We start from the raw sequence: 18,680 nt of genomic DNA on the forward strand, positions 1-18,680 counted from the left end.
TTATGTATATCATATTCAGAAGTTTACTTCTTTTATAAATATAAACATTTTAATTTTAATAATATCTTAATTAATCTTTAACTTTTATCTTATTTATAAATAGATATTACAAACTTATTATAAGTGATGATTGTTTGAATTACAATGTTATTATATGTTTACATCTATCGATCATAAAAATTCAAATTATATTTTTAAATTAAATTTTAATATTTTATAAGTACTTATGTCCTGCTTTTAAGGGCAAGTTAAGTGTGGCAAGTCAGAAGATAGTAAGTGAATTAAATAACAAATTAAAATGTATTAACGATCTAAAAATGTTAGTACATGACTCAATAAACTCTATCAGCATAATTAACACTAAAATTCAAGGAACAAACAGATATGGTTAAAGGTTAAATTATTTATTTGCAAAAGAGATTTAAGAGAGTTAATTTTTTAATTGAAAATGTGTTAGGGTTGTTAATTTAGAAAATCGAAGCTAAATCTAAAATAGGTCTTGTTTTCTTTTATAATTATGTACAATTAGTAGATTTTATTTTTCTTGGGATAAATACATTGTAATGGGACCAATCTGTTTTTTCTAGAATACTGAATAACAGTAAAAGATAGATTTTTTTTTTCCAGAAAAGTCACCTCACATTAATTAAAGAAAGGAAATTGAGAATTGAAGAATGAAGAAAGGAACGTAGAAGGGGAAAATAAACAATAAGCAACAAAAAAGGATAGATAGAGGCTCTTTCTTTTTCTTTTAGAAAAGTCACCACACAACAAAGAAAGAAATTGTAAGAGAAATGAAGTTGAAGCATTAAGAAAGGAATAAACAATATGAGAAACATATAAGAAAGTTAAACCATTCTTTTCTTATCTTAAAAAAAAAAAGAATTTGGTGTTTTCTAATTAGCTTTACTGCATGCTTCTTTCTTACAAAGATTGAATAAGACCCTTCGCATCATTCTACATTATTAGGTGCAGTCAAATATAAACTCAAATCAAATTACAACTTTAAAGTATAAATCTAAATAAAATTATACTCTAAAACATTACAATAAATGTATTTAATTGCTAACTCAAGTAAATTCCACTGTCATAGCAGATTTTACTCACATGTGATTTTTTCAATAGATCTGAATGCTGTTGAGGTTTCTTCCTGCATTCCATGGTTAATATAAAAATGATTGTCAGAGATGTTGTTTGTATACATGTTTCTTTCATTTATAAACTAGGCTTGAAATTGTCATTTAATTATGCAGGCCGCATCTATAATGGAGCATCCTTTATGGTAATATAAATCTTTTTATTATCAATTTCTTTTTATTAAATTTTATAATCCATTTATATAAGTTTTTGTGCTTGTTAATCAAATTTTGTTAATCAAATTTCGTAATCTGATAGAGTTTTGAACGAATCCGGCATGTCTCAAATTTCATACATTTCATATTCCATATATAACAATAATTTATTTATTTAATATATATTTTATAGGAGTAAAATGAAAATGGCAGCAAAAGGTGGGGTGGGGTGCAGGAAGGAAGAAAACAATGGAGTGCGAGAAGAAAACCCCATGCTGATTCCTGTCATTCAGTTACTCGTAGGTTAGAATGGACTCATTGGGCCCAAACGGGTCAAAAGTTGGTCCAAGATAATACAGATATTCATTTGAATACCTTGTTCAACTAGAAGATTTAAAATATAAAATAAAAGATATTTAAAATTATAAAAAAAACACCTTAAATACATAAAATAAGATTAAACTTAACCTTTGTTATATACACAATCAGCTTCAAATTTACAAAACTTTCATCATTGACAAATCTGAACCTAAATCTTAACACCTGCACATTTCGCTGAAGACAGGATTTAGATGGAGATTCTTGAAGAGTTCAAGGCTTAAAGTTAGTAATCAATTGGAACCATGATCTCATCTCTATTTCTCTACTATTGTTTTTTATCAGCATAATTATATCCCAGTTGAGAGAACGAAGAACTAGCTCTTAGGCAGCATCCACTGTAGTATTATCCTGTACAATCTGCAAGAGAAACATGTTTCAGATAGACACAAGTAAAATAATAGGATTATCCAAAAACACTACCTGAGAGATGTATTCCTTCACCCTGTCATTCATGGGTGCATCTAAAGCTCTCTCAGCTAGCTCATAATATAGGGTATTGCCTTCAGGACCATTAACTTTGTCTTTCTGTAAATACCTACAAAGTAAAGGAAGAATAAATAACTACAACATTGCTTGTCCCTGGAAATCAGAAGTGTCACAAAAGGCAACAGATATTGTGGTTTAAATCCATCACATCAAACAAATTTCACCTTTGCTGAACAAGAAGTTCCAATGCCTGCTTAACATTTCCAAAGACTGGATGACTTCCTTCATTTTCACCCAAGGCCAAACCCATCCTCCTTAATTGGCTCCATAGAATGTCTGCAGTTCCCTCACCAGGAGTTCCATAGTGTTAACTTTCACTAAAGTTTTAGGCCAATAACAAGCAAAATGAAAAAGAAAGCAGAACCTTGGTATTTACAACATTTGTCTAGAGACATCAAGGTAGTAGTAGCATTGACTTCAATATAAGTTTATGAGGTGGATAGAGATATATACATGTATAATTTTAGCATTGTGACACTAAATTAACAATAGCATACCTTCTGGAATTTTGCCACCAGCAAGATGTACAATACTAATCACGACAAAAGTGAATCCAGATAGATGAGCAGTTTTCGCATCCACAACATATTTTTCATATACATCAGGAGGAAGTTGACTTATGAGAATGTATGATTTTGGATCTGCCCCACCTGAAAGAACAAACATCATAAAACCATTAGAAGAAAATGAAGATGGCAAAACCTAAAATATTGTTGGAAAATTCTGGGGAACACAACCAGCTTTGAACAAGTATAAATCAATCTGTGCTCAAACTGTCATTAAAAATTCACAAATAGAACTCAAAATTTTCAACAACCCGATCATTACAATGGAGTGTGAGTTATAGGTTTTGTTTGATTAATAAAATAAACACCTATAAAAGAATAAAATAAAAGGACAAAATTGATTAAGCTCTTAAACAACTTATGCACTTCATCGTTCATAGAAGAGTTCTCATTTAACTTCTCCAAGAACTGATTTTATCTTGAAATGTGATACACATACAACAAATCATATAGAAATTTGCACTTCATTTTTTGTGTTTGCTCTTTGTCACATCATTTATTATATTTCTAATGTCTCTCTCTTTTCATTCTTAGAACATCGCCCCTTAGGTGCTTAGTAAGTTGCTTAACAAATTTTCCCATAGAAACATATTATGTTACCGCGCATTACTTGAGTGAGTTGTTTAAACAAGCAATGTCAAGGTTATTAAACTCGAGAGTCTACACAGACTCTATTTATAGATTTTTCTCAAACTTGTAGGAAAATGTAAAAAGAACAAATAATAACATATGCACATAGCATGATACTTTTACACAACAATAGTTCAACATTTCAACTTCATAACAAAGACAAGAATCAGACTACAATAATAAGTTATGATAGTACATTAGTGCAAAGTAAGATTAAAGTCATATATATGACCTACTTATATATAAATTCATAAAAGCACAAGTCCTTAAAATGAAAACATTTCAGAAAGGAGCTCATTTCTACAAACAGTTTGATTCTTAATAAAATACCAATACTATAGGACCAATGAAGGAAAAGAATTATACAGATATCAAATTCGTTAACTCACTTGCCGACTCGAGAGTTTATGCAAGTATACAACTAAAAAGAGTTTCCTCAAGTTTACTTAGAAAAGTGTTCGATAGTATGTTAACTCGTTTTCTCTACCTAGGATCATAAACTCATAATTAGTTGTTCGTATTAATAACGATGCCTCTTTTAGCATGGAAAAGAAGGAAGAAGCATTGAAATAGTGAGGAAAATGATGTGCATTGTTTGGAAATGAAGAAATCAAGGCACGAAGGAATAAAAAGGTGAGTTTTAATATTAAATTTTATTTCACAACAAAATTTACATTCTCTTTTTTAGTTTTCAAATATAATTAAAGGTAAAATACGTAAATGAAAAATCCCTTTATATATATATATATATATATATATAATAAATTACATGATTATTTGATAAAAAATAATTCTTTTTTAGCATACTCATAAGATAAGTTTAAGCTTACAAGAGAAAGTGCATTCAATTTCTTTGCATGAGTGATGGAAAAGCTATATCCTAACAGAACCATAAATAGAATGAAAAGAGAAAAGAAGAAAAAAGCGAAATGCTCACTCTGTTGGGATGCCCGAGTTTGGGCTTTGGATGAAGGTTGTGCCCTTTGAAGCTCCTTCATTTCATACCCAAATACGGAGGAAAGCTTGTCCTTAGCTTCATTGATAACAAAGGCAGGAAGGCTACGCTGATGGTAGTTCTTCGTAACGACTTGAGTGAGTTCCTCTCTCTTAATAGGGCACCCTGAAGTATGATGGGTTTTGAAAAGCACATACCTAATCACTTCCCCAACAAGCTTATCCTTTTCCTGAAAAACAATTCAAACAAGAGCATACCCTAATTCTCAGAATGCCTGCATTTTTAAAAGAGGGTGATGCGAAGAAAGGAAAAAGCCATTCACCTCCTTTGAAATCCCGAATTGAGCGAAATCTTCTGCATCATTCGCCATACTTCAAGCGCGTGGTGAAAAGGGGATGAAGATGAGGAAATCCAAACCTCAAAGAAGGTGAAAAGGTCGAATCTTTTTACCGTTTTTTTTCTTTGAATTCGACTGTGCTTGGTGGTTGCCAAATAAATTAGGGATGTCAGCGCCTCCTTGGTGAATCTACAAGTCTTCTATCTTACAGTGGCGGGAGAAGATTCTTATATATTTATTATTATTATTATTATTATTCATAAAAATTTAAATATTATTGATATACCTTAATTAAATTCCAAAATTGTTTCCATTTAAACAATTTTCATTATCTATTCGAATATTTGAATGTTGGTCGGATTTAAATTTAACTTTTTTTATAATAATTGAAATGTTTAAAAATTGTGTTTCAATTGAGATTTTTGTTTGTTTGAAATTTGAGTCACTTCGTATATTATATAAGAAACTCTTCTTGAAAAAAAAAAAATGAAACTCTAATATAGGACTTTTAGTCTCCATATCATTAGACTTTAGTCTCTAATTTTTTTAGTTTTCTCTTTCTTTAGCTAATGATGGTATAATTAAAATGTCTATATAATAATAATATAGTATTAGAAACTAAAATAAAAATTATGTATTTGTAAAAGACTAAAATAAGAAATCATCGTATTTTTGAGGTCTAAAATAAGAAGTATATATTGTTATTTTTATTTCATAAAGAGGATTATAGTTGTTTAAAAGAATTGTTTATTAGAATGATGATTAAGTACTAGTTCACTTTTTTTTAATGGATAATTTGTTTAATAGTTCTTCAAATTTTAAAAAGTTTTAGATTTTGAATGGTGAAGAAATACTATTTGCACGTATTTAAAATATTATTTTCTTAAAAGAGAAAATCTATGTATTTTAAATATTTTTCATTTTTCCACAAAAAAAAATACCTAATTCAATTTAAATTATATATTTTTGTTAGTTTTACTTGACTTGTTGAATGAGCTTTCAAAATGACCTATCGACCTATTTAGATCATTTTACTTCTACAAATTAACATTAATAAGATCATAAATTACAAACAATTTTCTAAGTAAAAAAAGTACATTCGATTGATTATTGTAAATTTTCAATAATACTAAATATTAACGTAGTTTTTCAATAATGACAAATATTTTCATAATTAAATACAACGAAAAAAATGAATTGTATAATTAATAAAACTAATTTAGTTAACATTTTTTAAAATAAATTATTAGTGTCAACAAAAATACGCTTAAATGTTAATCAACTTTAGTGTAACACGTAAATATGTTAATTATTTAACTTATTGGTAGATATGTTGTTTTGGTTTTTAGTTCAGATAATACATTATTTGTTTTCCAAAAAATTATATCAATTTTCTCTTAGTTGTTGCATTTTTTTTAGTTTAATTCCTATAAATATATTTCTTATTTTAATATTTAGTGAAATCACAAATTAACATAGCAATTCTTTTTATTTTAAAACTGACAACTTTATTAATTTCATAGCACAGTTATCACTATTAAAATTAACACAAGGGTTAAAGATAGTAATTTAAAGGAACTAAAATTTTGTTGGGTTAATTTATTAGATTTTATTCTATATATTAAAACCATAGGGTTTTAAGCCTTGATTATTTAATTACTTAATGTAGATTAATATTTAAAAGATAGTAACTTTTGAATTAATAGATAAACAAAATTTAATCTCAATGTTAAAATCATAACCCAATTATTTATGATATTATTTATAATATATTAAACTGTTTGTATTTTTTATTAATTGATTTTTTTTAAATAGGTAATGTCACATGTATGGTTATATAGATTTATCAATATCTGCTAAGTTTTAATGCTAAATGAAAGACAAAAATAAAATTTCTCTGTGTAGTTAAAATTATGAAAACTAAATTTCTTATTTGGATATGTTAGTCAAACTTGGACAACTAAATTACAAAAATAAATTAGATTGTACTAACCTAAAAAACGAAAATTAGAAGTAAATATAAAAATTAGTTTATTAATTATATTTTCTCACCTCAATGCTAATTATAATTATATTTCACTGATATATATATATATATATATTTAACTATATTATTTTATTAAATATAATTACATTCGGCGACGTCGTTTCAGTCTTTCTTGGTTTAGAGTAACTACAATTGGTAGTGAGAATCTGCATGCTCAATTGTGCGATTTGGAACGAACGAGAAAGATGAGAAAGGAAGACACGTGCGAGCGTATGGAGAACGCTCTGCGAGAGTGCCACCGTCGAATTCCGGCGGGTCCAAGTCGCGACTCAGCGTGTCGCCACCTTAACCAGGCGTTGGCCTTGTGCCTTGTTTCGTCGGCGTGTCCCGAAGAATCGGAGGCGGTGCGCACCCTTTGCTCCACCGCCGGCACCGCTCTGAAGCGCCAGCAATGCCAACAGGCTCAGTTTTCTCTCTCCCTCTGCCTCTCTTCTCACCAAAAATAGCTTATTCCCTAACCTAATTTTTGCTACTCAATTCTGTATAAATTTTTGGGAATTTTTAGCAACGCTTATTCATTATTCATATTGATTTAAATTTGATCTGTATCCGGCGGTGAATTTATTGTCTAAGAAGAAAAATTGTTTGTCAGTGATATTTTGTTTGAATTTGCTTGATTCAAATAAAATTGGAGATATTTATGCAGCAGAGTTGAATAATTTGAAAGCAGACTCATAATTTATCTGATTCAAGTGAAATTGGGGGAAGCATTTTAGAACATATAAATAAGTGTAAAATAAAACAATTTTTGTGTTGACCTTCAACTCAAAATTATTAATCAAGCATATAACTTAATTAATTAAAGTAATCTATATTTTAAAATCTATTATTGATTTATATAATCATTATTTTCACTTATAAGAAACTTTTATATTAATATTGTATAAACTTTTATTTGTTTATTTTTCAATGTAACATGTTATGAATACATTTTTATTCTCATTTTAACGTATTTCTAACTTAATTTATTACGAAAAATTGTTATTAATATTTAATTATTAACCCATTAAATTGTGTAATTATTTTCTTTTTACCATCAGACATATATTATTTTAGTTTGTGCAATGGACTTGACTGTCTATTTTGTACAATATATATAATAAGTAAATATTTTATATATAAATTAAAATTTGATACAATATTTTAAGTAAATAAATAATATTTTTATTTATGCTAAATACTTATATCATGACAGTCATTTTTAACCATTGATTTTTTTAAAATAAATATTAAATTTAATTTAAAAAGAAAGATAAGTGATATATATATATTAATACATTTAAGAGGTTAACTATCTTAATAGCCACAAAAAATACTCTGATTTAATGTAGTTATTGAGTGGATTACAATTATTAAAAATACTCTGATTGTAACCACTTTAATTTTCTCCCCTTGGATTGACATTACATTTTTGTGTTCTTCGGCTGTAATTTTTCCTTTACAGAGAGAATGATGCTGAACTAAAAATGGAGACCACAACTACCTATTTCGGCCATTAATTACGACAAGCTTCGATCAACTTCTATTTATCTACATAGAATTTATTTATTTTCCAGTAAATAGTCAAACAACTCATTAAAAGTTTAAAGCAATCTGTTACAAGGTGGGGGAATGGAAATTCATCAATGAGTTCGATGCTTGTTTTTAGACAGGTAGGCAGGCACACTAGGAGCCTATGGTCTCTGATATGCAAAAAGAGCAACCATGATCAGTCATTGATGGCTATGAATACCGTAGGGAGAACTATAGCATTAAGATGGTGAAAAGGAAAGAACATGATTCTTTATTGTTTTACTGTAATTTGCTCTGGTTTTATGAGGCTAGATCCATTTCCACACACCTATTATATTTCTCAAGATTTTTGTATTTGCTTCTTAGTTAAATTGAGATCCTTGTGCCTACACAAAGTGGGTGCATAAATTGAAGCCAATAAATTCTCAACTGCATTAGAGACTCAAATAGAAATCCAACCCCCTCATTTATGTTGGGCATGCTTAAAATAGCGGTGAGTCGGTGGGCGTATGTTGAAGTCATGCTGAGGAAATATTGGAATCTATTACACCTTGGAGAGGTCTTATCCCTAAAAATGTTAAGGTGTTAGGATTTACAGTGAAAAATTCATTCCACTATGGTTGCCAAAAACATGCTAGAGTATATTATTAATCAGCCTACTTCATGTATGTGATTTCATAAAATCAGTCACTGCATAGATTTAGGAGCATTAGGGTCACAGGTTGCGTTGTCCGATTAGATGTTTACTTTGGTGAAGGAAACAAAGACTTCCATTGGAATTAATAAGGCATGCAAAGGGACGGTCCACTTTACTCTAGTGGGACAGGCACCTTCGTAGTTTGTTGAAATATTGTCAAATGTGGTATTAATTGCTTTGTTATCCTCTTCATCTATAAATACTCACATCTCTGATATCTCACATCACTGCATTTCCTAGTGCTCATAAACTTTAAGTTTCTATCAATATCTTGTAGTTCAATTCAAACTTCTAAGCAGCATGGGGGCACTCACTTTCACAGAGGAGTTTACTAGCACTGTCCAGCCAGGAAGGTTGTTCAAGGCTTTGATCCTTGATGCTCCAAACCTCATTCCCAAACTGATGCCTGAGGCCATTAAGAATGTTCAATTGGTTGAAGGGAATGGAGGTCCTGGAAGCATTCAGGAGATAACCATTGCTGAAGGTCAGTTGCACCATTTCACACTGATTTTGACTTTATCATTTTTTGTTGTTATTTGTGACTAATTGTGTGTCATGTGAAGACCAAAGAAGATAATAGACACATGGTAGTTCTAAATCATATAATGATTTCTCTAACCATGTGATCTTAAATCATATAATCATTAGTTATGTGCTCTAGAGTTGGTTTTCTAAGTATATTTTGAGATAATCCCATATCTCTTTTGGTAGGTTTCAAACAGAAATGACTAACAGAGATCGTTATTGGTAATGCCTTCAATGCAGGTGATAAGATCAAACACTTGAAGCATAGAATTGATGCAATTGACCCTGAGAAATTGACTTACAGCTACGCAGTGATTGAGGGGGATGGTGCACTTGAAAAAGTGGATTCAATTTCACATGAGCTTAAGTTCGAGGCCACTGAAGAGGGAGGTTGCAAGACCAAGAATGTCAGCACTTATCAGCCCAAAGCAGGGGTTGATGTCAAAGAGGAGGATTTCAAGGCTGCAAAGGAAGAAGGCTTGGCTCTCCTCAAGGTAGTGGATGCTTATCTTGTGGCAAACCCAGAGGCCTATGCTTGAAGCCTTGAACTGATCTTATATACAGGGCACCTTTGCATCGGATTATAACATGTTGTGCTCTAAATTCAGCCTATAATCTGGTTGCCAAATATGATATGGCTTATAATAAAATTTTATTTACTTTTGTGGGCACTGATAGCCAAATATGGTGATACATACGCACTATCACACGATTACTACTTAAATGGTGGGATGATCAAACACAATGGTTGATTGGTACACTTTTTTTTCATTTTTCCCTTTAATTGCTTCCAGAAATTGACTATGTTAATGGTATCAGTCATAAAAGTGGTAAATAAGAGGTTTATATGAAAAATCACACCACAAGAAATATTACGTAATCGAGCCACGAGCTTTCCACAAGCCATGAAAACGATGTTTTCGTAGTAGTTTGGCTTACTGGAACTTGGACCATTGCCTTTGTCTCGAAGTTTTTTCGAATCTGAAAGGAAACTGATCTGTGATTGTTCATTTTTGGAATTTAAAAAACAATGTCTGCTAAAACTGCTTTAGCAGATTGTGACGTGCAAACTTATTACTGATTAGTAAATATAATATGAAACAATTTTATCATCAGAAGAATATTACACTTACATGAAAAATCCCTTTCATGAAAGTTCCGAAACTAAAATTGACCTGTTAGAACTGTCCAAATGCATAGGGTCAATGAATCCCATAACCTTATGCTTCCCAATGCTGCTTGGTTACGCCAAAATCGTTTAAGTGTAATAACTATGAAGACCAATGAGGGGTTTTAATCAGAAACTTCAATTTCTTATCCTATCAACGTTCCATCAATTTATTGGGACATACGGATAACTTTATTTAATTGGGCCCCTATCATACGATAGAGATGCAAAATTCACCACGGAATAATGTGATATTCTAGCTCATTGTGCACCATAATTTGGTTCTCTCGAGTCAGACTTTGACTTGGCAAATGAAAGCTACAAATTTTGGTTAAACACATGGCTTCTGTTCCTGCAAGAATATACTATTATCGTATAAATCAGAATTTTGAAATGAAGTTATCAAGAAATTATACTTTTAGATGTTTCATATTCTCAGAAACCTGTGTGACAGTGTTATAAATTTTTAATAACTGATGTTTTATCCTGTTACAAGAAACAGAACTTCATGCCTTTTCTGGTTAATCTTACAATTGTTTTCATATTTTTCATTTGGTGAAACAAACCTCGAAAGCAACGAAGCATAAAGACAGAAAATGAAAGGGGGTCTGAACTTGGACATTATAAATAACAGTACCAAAACATTGATCCATGCCAAGTATTTTTTTTTATACCATTTACTAAAAAATCAATATAAAAAAGTATTACAGTTTCCTCTCTTAATACCGTTTTAACTTGTCTCTATTTCTTTAATCATGAATCATAGGAAAAACACCTAAACTACATATATAATTAAAATACTTGGTTTTTAAGTGAAAACTAATATCCTTATATTTTAGTTTTTCATCAGATACAAAATAAAATTTGCTGCAACAACATTTAAGTTGATTTACCATATCATTTTCTTATGAATTTTTGTATTTATCTGTTTACTTAAATATTCCCATAGACAAAATCAACAGACATAATTATATCATAGCAAGTGTCAAATATTTTAAAGCAAAATCTGTCTCTATATATTAAAGTAGAATCGCTACCCTGTTGATTGTTCGTGCATTACCTGTTTCTAATAAGACAAGCCTTCTTCCTAATAAGAATCAAGATCCAAGAACTATTCTTTCTAGTGATAATTAACTACCAAACACCTTGTGCCACAATCATTACACTAAGATAAACTCTCTTTTCTGCTAATGAAAGATTAACCAATCACCCTGGTTGTGTATTTTTCTTTTCAATCAGAAGTTTGTCACAGTTTTTCTTTGTTTTCTCTGTGTAATGATAAGATATTGTCCGTTCTGGATCAAATATTTACGAATTTGTTTTTGATATCACTTCAAAAAGTCACTTATTAATGAAGGTATTTTATGTGGAACTTTGTTTGTGTCCTAATAGCTAATGTTCTTTGACTAATAGCCTCAAGGCATATTGATTGTTCAAAAATGGTGAATGACACCTTGTGATTCAAACAACTCATGAGGTTGGTAATGCAATATTTTCACTTGCAGGAATTCATGTCCATAATGTTTGCAAAAAGGTCTTATTCTGCCAATAGCCGCCCATGTGTATTGTATAGGTTTTATACAATTATTTGGAAATATGAAATACAAAACTCATTAATCATTCACTCATTGATTTGAAAGTCTTCCAATAAAAAATGCCATTCTTAACTGTCAAATAAATGCCCATTTTCCCTAAGCTGCATCAATAAACATATTCATTTCCATCAAAGTGATCATTCCTATATAACCACAAGACCTGTAAAGTGCTCTCCCTTGGGATCCAACTTTCACAACCTTGAGTTTTCTGTGACCATGGTAGGAACAACTTTTACATATGATTATTCCTCCGCTGTTGCTCCATCACGCATGTTCAAGGCCTTGATCACTGACTCAAGAACTTTGCTTCCAAAGCTCTTACCACAGTTCATAAAAGAGGTCAACGTGGTCCAAGGAGATGGGGAAGCTGGAAGCATTGAGCAGGTTAACTTTTCTGAAGGTTAGCAAAAACACTTTAACAAACTAAAGTGAAAGTAATGGATTACAAAGTAATATTGTACCTATTTGTATGAATATATCTCTGTGTATAGTAGCTGAAAAATTTCTTGTGTTTTGATTTTTGTGCAGCTGGCCCCTTCAAATATGTGAAACACAGGATTGATGAGGTCGATAAGGAGAAATTAGAGTGCAAATACACTATGATTGAAGGGGGACCATTGGGGGAAAAGCTTGAGTCCATAGCTTATGAGGTCAAATTTGAGGCCACAAGTGATGGTGGTTGCCTCTGTAAAATGACAAGCAAATACAATGTCACAGGGGATTTTGAAGTCAAAGAAGAAGAGATAAAGGAAGGAAGGGAAAGCTCTCTTGGAGTCTGTGAAGTGGTGGAAGCCTACCTGCTTCAGAATCCACAAGTCTATGCCTAAATTTTCATCTGTTTATGTTAATGATATTCAATTAATTCAGTTTTTGAATGATTTAGTATTGATAATAGAAGGTTTTCCAAGTATTGACTGAATTCCTAAGTAAGTCCTTACTCTTGAAAGGCATACTCAGTGATAATAATTCTACCTAGTACTTGGAAAATCAATGGCAAATGCAATTATCCATTAGAAATTTGTATTTTTTTTAGATCACAGAATTCAACCCCTCTCTCATGTTTTGTATTTGTCTTACCAAATGTTTCTGTATTTAGTTTCTGTTCCAGCCAAATTCTACCAATTTGAACCAAAACCCATGAGCACTAAGTAGTAAGCAATTGGCGAATCTGCACCTTAGAGGCCGCAAACAAACACCATAAGAAAGATGATTGAACTTTTTTCTTGCAGAAGGTTGATTAAACCATGGCAAGGAAAAGCGTTTTGGAGTTGTGTGGTTCACAAGGATTTCCAAATCCAAGAACAAAGTAACATATTCAACCAATTAGGAAATCCAATGAATAAACTTACAATTTCGGAACTTCAAGAATTTATTTTTGATACGACTCCAAAAAATATTCTATGTGTATATAAACTCATATTCATCTCTTGTTTTATCCAATGAACGTACGATTTTGTCTGTAACCTAACACATGTAGCTAGCATTGTTAAATAAATGGTTTAAATAGACATGTTAAAATCAATCTGGTAGTTATAACTAGAGGGTGATTAAACAGTAATTAGACTGGTGATAAATAAAAATTCATTACAATTTATATAAATATAGAATCTAAATAAAGTAGTTGGAGGAGTAAGAAACTCAAATTACCAAACAGACGAAAAACATTAGCATATAGACAGAAAAGAAGAAAACAAAAAATTGAAATAAATTAGAATTTTGGATAGGTCAAGCAAAAACAAGAATGATACCATTTTGCACACATGACTAATGTTATAAAGCTTGTGGACTTTACTACTTTAGGTACAACCTTCAAATTTTATTACCCTTTACATTCATGATTTGTCCAAGTCCATTACGAGAAAAATGAAATATTTTTCAACCATGGCTAGTGATGAGAAAGTAGAAAACAAAAGTTGGCATGCTCAATTCCCTTCAAAATTAGGATATAGTTGGACATACATCTCTATAATAATTTATAGGAGAAATAAATAAAAAAAACTAAATTAAATTTTTCAAAAGTACAAGCTGATTTGTGGAATGTTTCTCATATAACTTTTCTATTTTTTAAAAAAAGTACTCCAACTAATAATTTTAGTTTGTAAATGTTTATGAAGAAATTTGCGGAAACAATTTCTTAAATAACATTATATGACAAACTAATATATAACATCTCATTTTTCTATATAAGTTTTTTAGAAACTTTTTCAATAAAATAACTGAAAACGGGGAAAATAAGTTGTCGCAAACACCATTTTACCAAATTTTGGATTCAACAGCGTATACTATATGAAATGGTCAAATATTGTTATCATAAAACCTCTTAATCCAAACCAAACCATGAAATAAGTTGTTGAAACATTACTGAAATTCAAAATAATTTAAACTTTAAAATTACATAAATTGGAATAATGATATTCCAGGTTAAATAATTTTAAATTATATCCCAAATCATTTGATGTACATAGAGAAAGAGTGCAAGTGTATTAAGTCTTAATTTTTTTTTTACTAATATATTTCTATTAAATTAATTATAAAATTATATTTGCAAATAAAATTTAATTAAGTTATTATGAGTAACTATTAATTTTTCCAGTAAATTATTTTATTAGTAAAAATATTTCATTCTTAATTTTGTATAGATATATGTATTTTTTTTTATGCTAGTTGAGAAAATCTGAAGCCACCCACTTCATTATTCGATGAGATGTGACTTCTGTTGATTATCAGATTTGAAAATAATGCTGTCACTGTCATCAAATTTCATTACAAACTAAACTGTCATAAGCACTGAAATGCTCCAATTGAATCGAGACAGATTAGAGCATGAAAACGTAATCTATCAAGTGGAGAATTGGAAGGTTGCAAAAATCTTGTTATAATAAACATGATTATATATAGATTGCAGGCATGCATCAGTATCAAGACTTGGATAACGATGAAAAAAAGTTGAACTTTGTTTAATTGAAGTATCACCAAATCCACTACATGCTTTACATCCAAATCCACTAATGCAAAACTATGAAACTTTGAGTCCTCCTGTGGCTGGCACTACCAAAATTTCCTTACACATGAATGAAGAAATGAAGCTGTACAAATAATGTGCTGATAGGAACATGCAAGAACGCAAATCTAAGAGATGAAAAAATGAATAATCCTCACAACCGTCTTATTGGAAAGAATGTGGTCTGATCTTTGATGGAAAATGGCCATTCACTTCTTCATCAACATCAAGCAAAAGGGCACTTAAGAATAAGAATCTTGTTGTATTGAGAAAGAATTATCACTGCACTGCAGTTTTTCCACTGATACTCACAAGGTAGAAACAGGAGGAAGAAGAATCATATGAGGGGTTTCCAAGTTCAGGACAAGGTTCTGGGAGCACTGAGTCTGAAAATCCAGACACATTTGAGCATTCCCATGTCATGGGAGAAACAGAATTTGTTGACAAGGTTATGTTGGAAAGGCATATGTTTGTGAAAGGGGATTCCTCTATTCCAGCAAAGTTTCCAGCAATGCTAATGTTTGTGCCTGTGACATCCCTCAATGTGATGTGATGCAAAAGTGGGAGTGCATTTGGATCAAAATTGTCATCAGGATGAGAACCACAGTTACCAGTGGCAGCAATTGCTGTGTGGACATTTTCCATTTCTATGTCTGATATAACAATATCTTTCATATAACCACCTCTTCCTCTTGTGGTTCTAAACTCAATGCCACTGTTTGATTTCATAACATGAGCATGCTCCACTACAACATTTGAAATGCCACCAGACATGTCACTTCCAAATGCAAGAGCAGAGCCAGAAAATGCATGAAGATGCACCCTTCTGATGTGCACATTCTCAGTTGGCCTGCCATAGGCAATGCCATACTCATCCCAGCCACTTTTAAGAGAAATTGCATCAAATCCCATGCCAACAATACAATCTTCTATACACACATATTCAGAAGAATCTGAAAACAGGTATTGCACAAAGGTTACCAAAGTCACCCTAACTAAAGTTTGGTAAGGTAATCATATTTTAGAAGCAATGTCATTTCCACAACAAGGACCAAAAGCAAAGATAATGATAACATGTTTGTTACAAACCTGGCACTATACCAACAGTATAAGGGGATTCTGGAGGAGCAGAGATTGAAACATTTTGAATATGTACATGGCTGCATCAAATTACATACAACTAAATCAACACGACCCTTGAAAAATAAGTATAATTTCATTTACTGTTTAGAAGAATAACAGAACAGAACATATATAATATACCTGCAATAGACTGGGTGTATGCTATAAGCTGGGGCATTCAAGAATGTAAGATTTGAAACCACCACATTATCAGATGCCACAATTTCAACCAGATGAGGACGGCTATGGTTCAAGGAATGGGAGCTATACCACTCCCACCAAACCATTCCCATGCCATCAATGGTTCCATTATTACCTGATGAATCACACAAAGACATGAAAATTCAATCGAGAAACAAACCAATGAAATCTTGCAGGAAAGAAACAGAATATTGGGAGATGACAAAACCTGTTACAACCACATCATGTAACATGTATCCATTTATCAAGCTCTGATATCTTCCCCCGGGAACTTCAAGGCCTCGGCCATACGAAGGCAAGGGTTCAACAACATCCCAATGAGATGGATCCTAAACAAGTAATAACAGCATGTAAAAACCGAAACCAGATACAAACGCACCCCTATCAGAACATGAGCCATCACTACACGCAAAGGATCAGCAGAAAAAGGCAGGACCAATCAAAAGTTAGTGGAAAGAGAAGCAATACCTGAGATCCAATAATGACAGCACCTTTTTCCAAAAAGAGGGTGAGATGGCTGGTAAGATTGAAGCTTCCGGTGAGCCATTTACCGGGAGGAACATAGAGCTGAGCGCCACCCTTATCGGCAAATGACTTGAGATAAAAGATGGCGTTCTGGAATGCAATGGTGTTGAGTGTTCTACCATCTCCAACCGCACCAAACTCCAAAATGGAGACACTGTGTGGTCTTGGGTCTAGTGTTGGGTTGGAACCACATTGCCCACCATCTCCGCTAACTCTCACGGCATTGCTCAATGCCACCAGCAAGAGCAATGCCACCTGAAAGAGTGTACAAAAAGCAAAATGCAACCCATTGATTCTCAGGAGATATCCTACAACTTCAATAATTAATCACACCGAAATCCAAATCCAAATCCAATCACAATTCAACTGGCATAGAAACAAATGAATAATCTCATCATTGACCAAACAATTCACTTCACACACACACAGACGCATCAGATGACTAAGAACTTGAAAGAGAATTCCAATCTGAAAGAAGAATGCAAGTTTATCAGATCAAATGGAATGAAATTTGATCCAACTGAATCCCCCATCATTGGCATAGATCATCTGCCACATGCGTGACCAAACAACAGAACAAGACCCAACATTTATCCATCACTCATACTTTGACTTATCTAAAACCAAACCAAAGATTGGAATTTGAGAATGCCCTCTTACTTATCAATGACCCCCAGATTTGAAACAAGGTCTAAAGTCAAAAGGAAAAGACCACAAACATAGCAAAAACAAAAACAAAAAAAAACCAGAACAAAATAAACCACGAAAACGTACTTACAAACATCTTCTTGAGTCAAAGCTGGCAACAGGATCAGACTCCAAGGAAGACAAGAAACAAGTAACCAAAAGCAAAAAAAAAAAAAAAGAGAAAGAAATTGCAGCAGAAGCAGAGAGAAAAGAGAGAGAAAGAAAAAAAGAGGAAGAAGAAGCGGCCACGGGGAACAGAAGCAGCTTTATTCCAGTTTTGTGAGTATTATTATAAGCATTAATCTTCGCACAGAAAAGGAGAAGATTAATAGTCCTTTCCTACATGTAACATGGTGATGTATATACAGATATTTACTAACAATTTCATTTTTTTTTCTAATGACAGCCTTTGCTTTCCATGCATATACTAATTAATTATCTTAATTCAAATATAGAAAATAAACATAATAATGGTGAGAGAAAAAAAAGTGTGGGAAGAGAGAGAATAACAATAAGGAGACAAAAAAGAAATCAAAGCAGAAAAACAGGTAAATTAATTGTAATAATTGGCTATTACCCCTGTTAATGAACATGATTATTAACGTCTCTCGCCGACAAAATCGTTCGTAACGGCCCTCATAGATTGTGCCTGCAGTGCAGAAAGAACAGTGTATGTGTGTGGGGTGTGTTTTCACATGTCAGAGTTTTACCAGGCAAAGTAAATTGTTTGAAGTGTGTTTTGTTTTGGCACGTGTTAGCAAATGAGTGAGTGAGCAGAAGACCGAACACTGAACACCTAAGATACAAAACAACGTTAACATTATTATTCTTGTTTGTTAACATTAAGATTTCTGAGAGGCTGATTAGTGGGATAGGGAGTGATAACATTCAAGGGTTTTGTATTTGGGAGTGACACGTGGGATGAAATAGGAGGATGTTGAAAGGGAAAAGTG

General features: G+C 31.8%; 4 protein-coding genes across 5 annotated transcripts; 2 read left to right on the forward strand and 2 right to left on the reverse strand.

The window, feature by feature from the left end:
• Positions 1-1,735: 1,735 nt before the first annotated feature.
• On the reverse strand, positions 1,736-4,857 carry LOC108322323 (uncharacterized). Of its 2 annotated transcripts, XM_017554380.2 has the most exons (6): positions 4,633-4,857; positions 4,293-4,539; positions 2,657-2,809; positions 2,324-2,435; positions 2,094-2,208; positions 1,736-2,030 (listed from the first exon to the last, which is right to left on the reverse strand). In XM_017554380.2, the coding sequence occupies exons 1-6, from the start codon at positions 4,678-4,680 to the stop codon at positions 1,995-1,997; spliced, it is 711 nt and encodes a 236-aa protein (XP_017409869.1). In that variant the 5' UTR covers positions 4,681-4,857; the 3' UTR covers positions 1,736-1,994. The 2 variants fall into 2 exon arrangements, with proteins under 2 accessions (XP_017409869.1, XP_052732713.1); XM_052876753.1 differs by having other exon boundaries at positions 1,736-2,208.
• A 1,965-nt stretch (positions 4,858-6,822) lies between these two features.
• LOC108322326 (uncharacterized) lies at positions 6,823-7,339 on the forward strand. The gene has a single exon (XM_017554384.2). The coding sequence runs from the start codon at positions 6,880-6,882 to the stop codon at positions 7,138-7,140; it is 261 nt and encodes an 86-aa protein (XP_017409873.1). The 5' UTR covers positions 6,823-6,879; the 3' UTR covers positions 7,141-7,339.
• Positions 7,340-9,042: 1,703 nt separating this feature from the next.
• LOC108322275 (MLP-like protein 34) lies at positions 9,043-13,258 on the forward strand. The gene is given in 4 exon segments (XM_017554301.2): positions 9,043-9,387; positions 9,669-9,968; positions 12,415-12,591; positions 12,720-13,258. Coding segments are annotated over 4 exon segments (960 nt in total). The 5' UTR covers positions 9,043-9,203; the 3' UTR covers positions 13,019-13,258.
• Positions 13,259-15,121: 1,863 nt separating this feature from the next.
• LOC108322251 (probable polygalacturonase) lies at positions 15,122-18,110 on the reverse strand. The gene is made up of 6 exons (XM_017554275.2): positions 17,819-18,110; positions 16,984-17,295; positions 16,724-16,844; positions 16,456-16,630; positions 16,282-16,352; positions 15,122-16,145 (listed from the first exon to the last, which is right to left on the reverse strand). Exons 1-6 carry the CDS (start codon positions 17,822-17,824, stop codon positions 15,472-15,474), a joined length of 1,359 nt encoding a protein of 452 aa, XP_017409764.1. The 5' UTR covers positions 17,825-18,110; the 3' UTR covers positions 15,122-15,471.
• Positions 18,111-18,680: the final 570 nt, after the last annotated feature.

The sequence above is a fragment of the Vigna angularis genome, chromosome 4, assembly GCF_016808095.1.
Source record: "Vigna angularis cultivar LongXiaoDou No.4 chromosome 4, ASM1680809v1, whole genome shotgun sequence".
In the NCBI taxonomy this organism is placed as follows: Eukaryota; Viridiplantae; Streptophyta; class Magnoliopsida; order Fabales; family Fabaceae; genus Vigna; species Vigna angularis.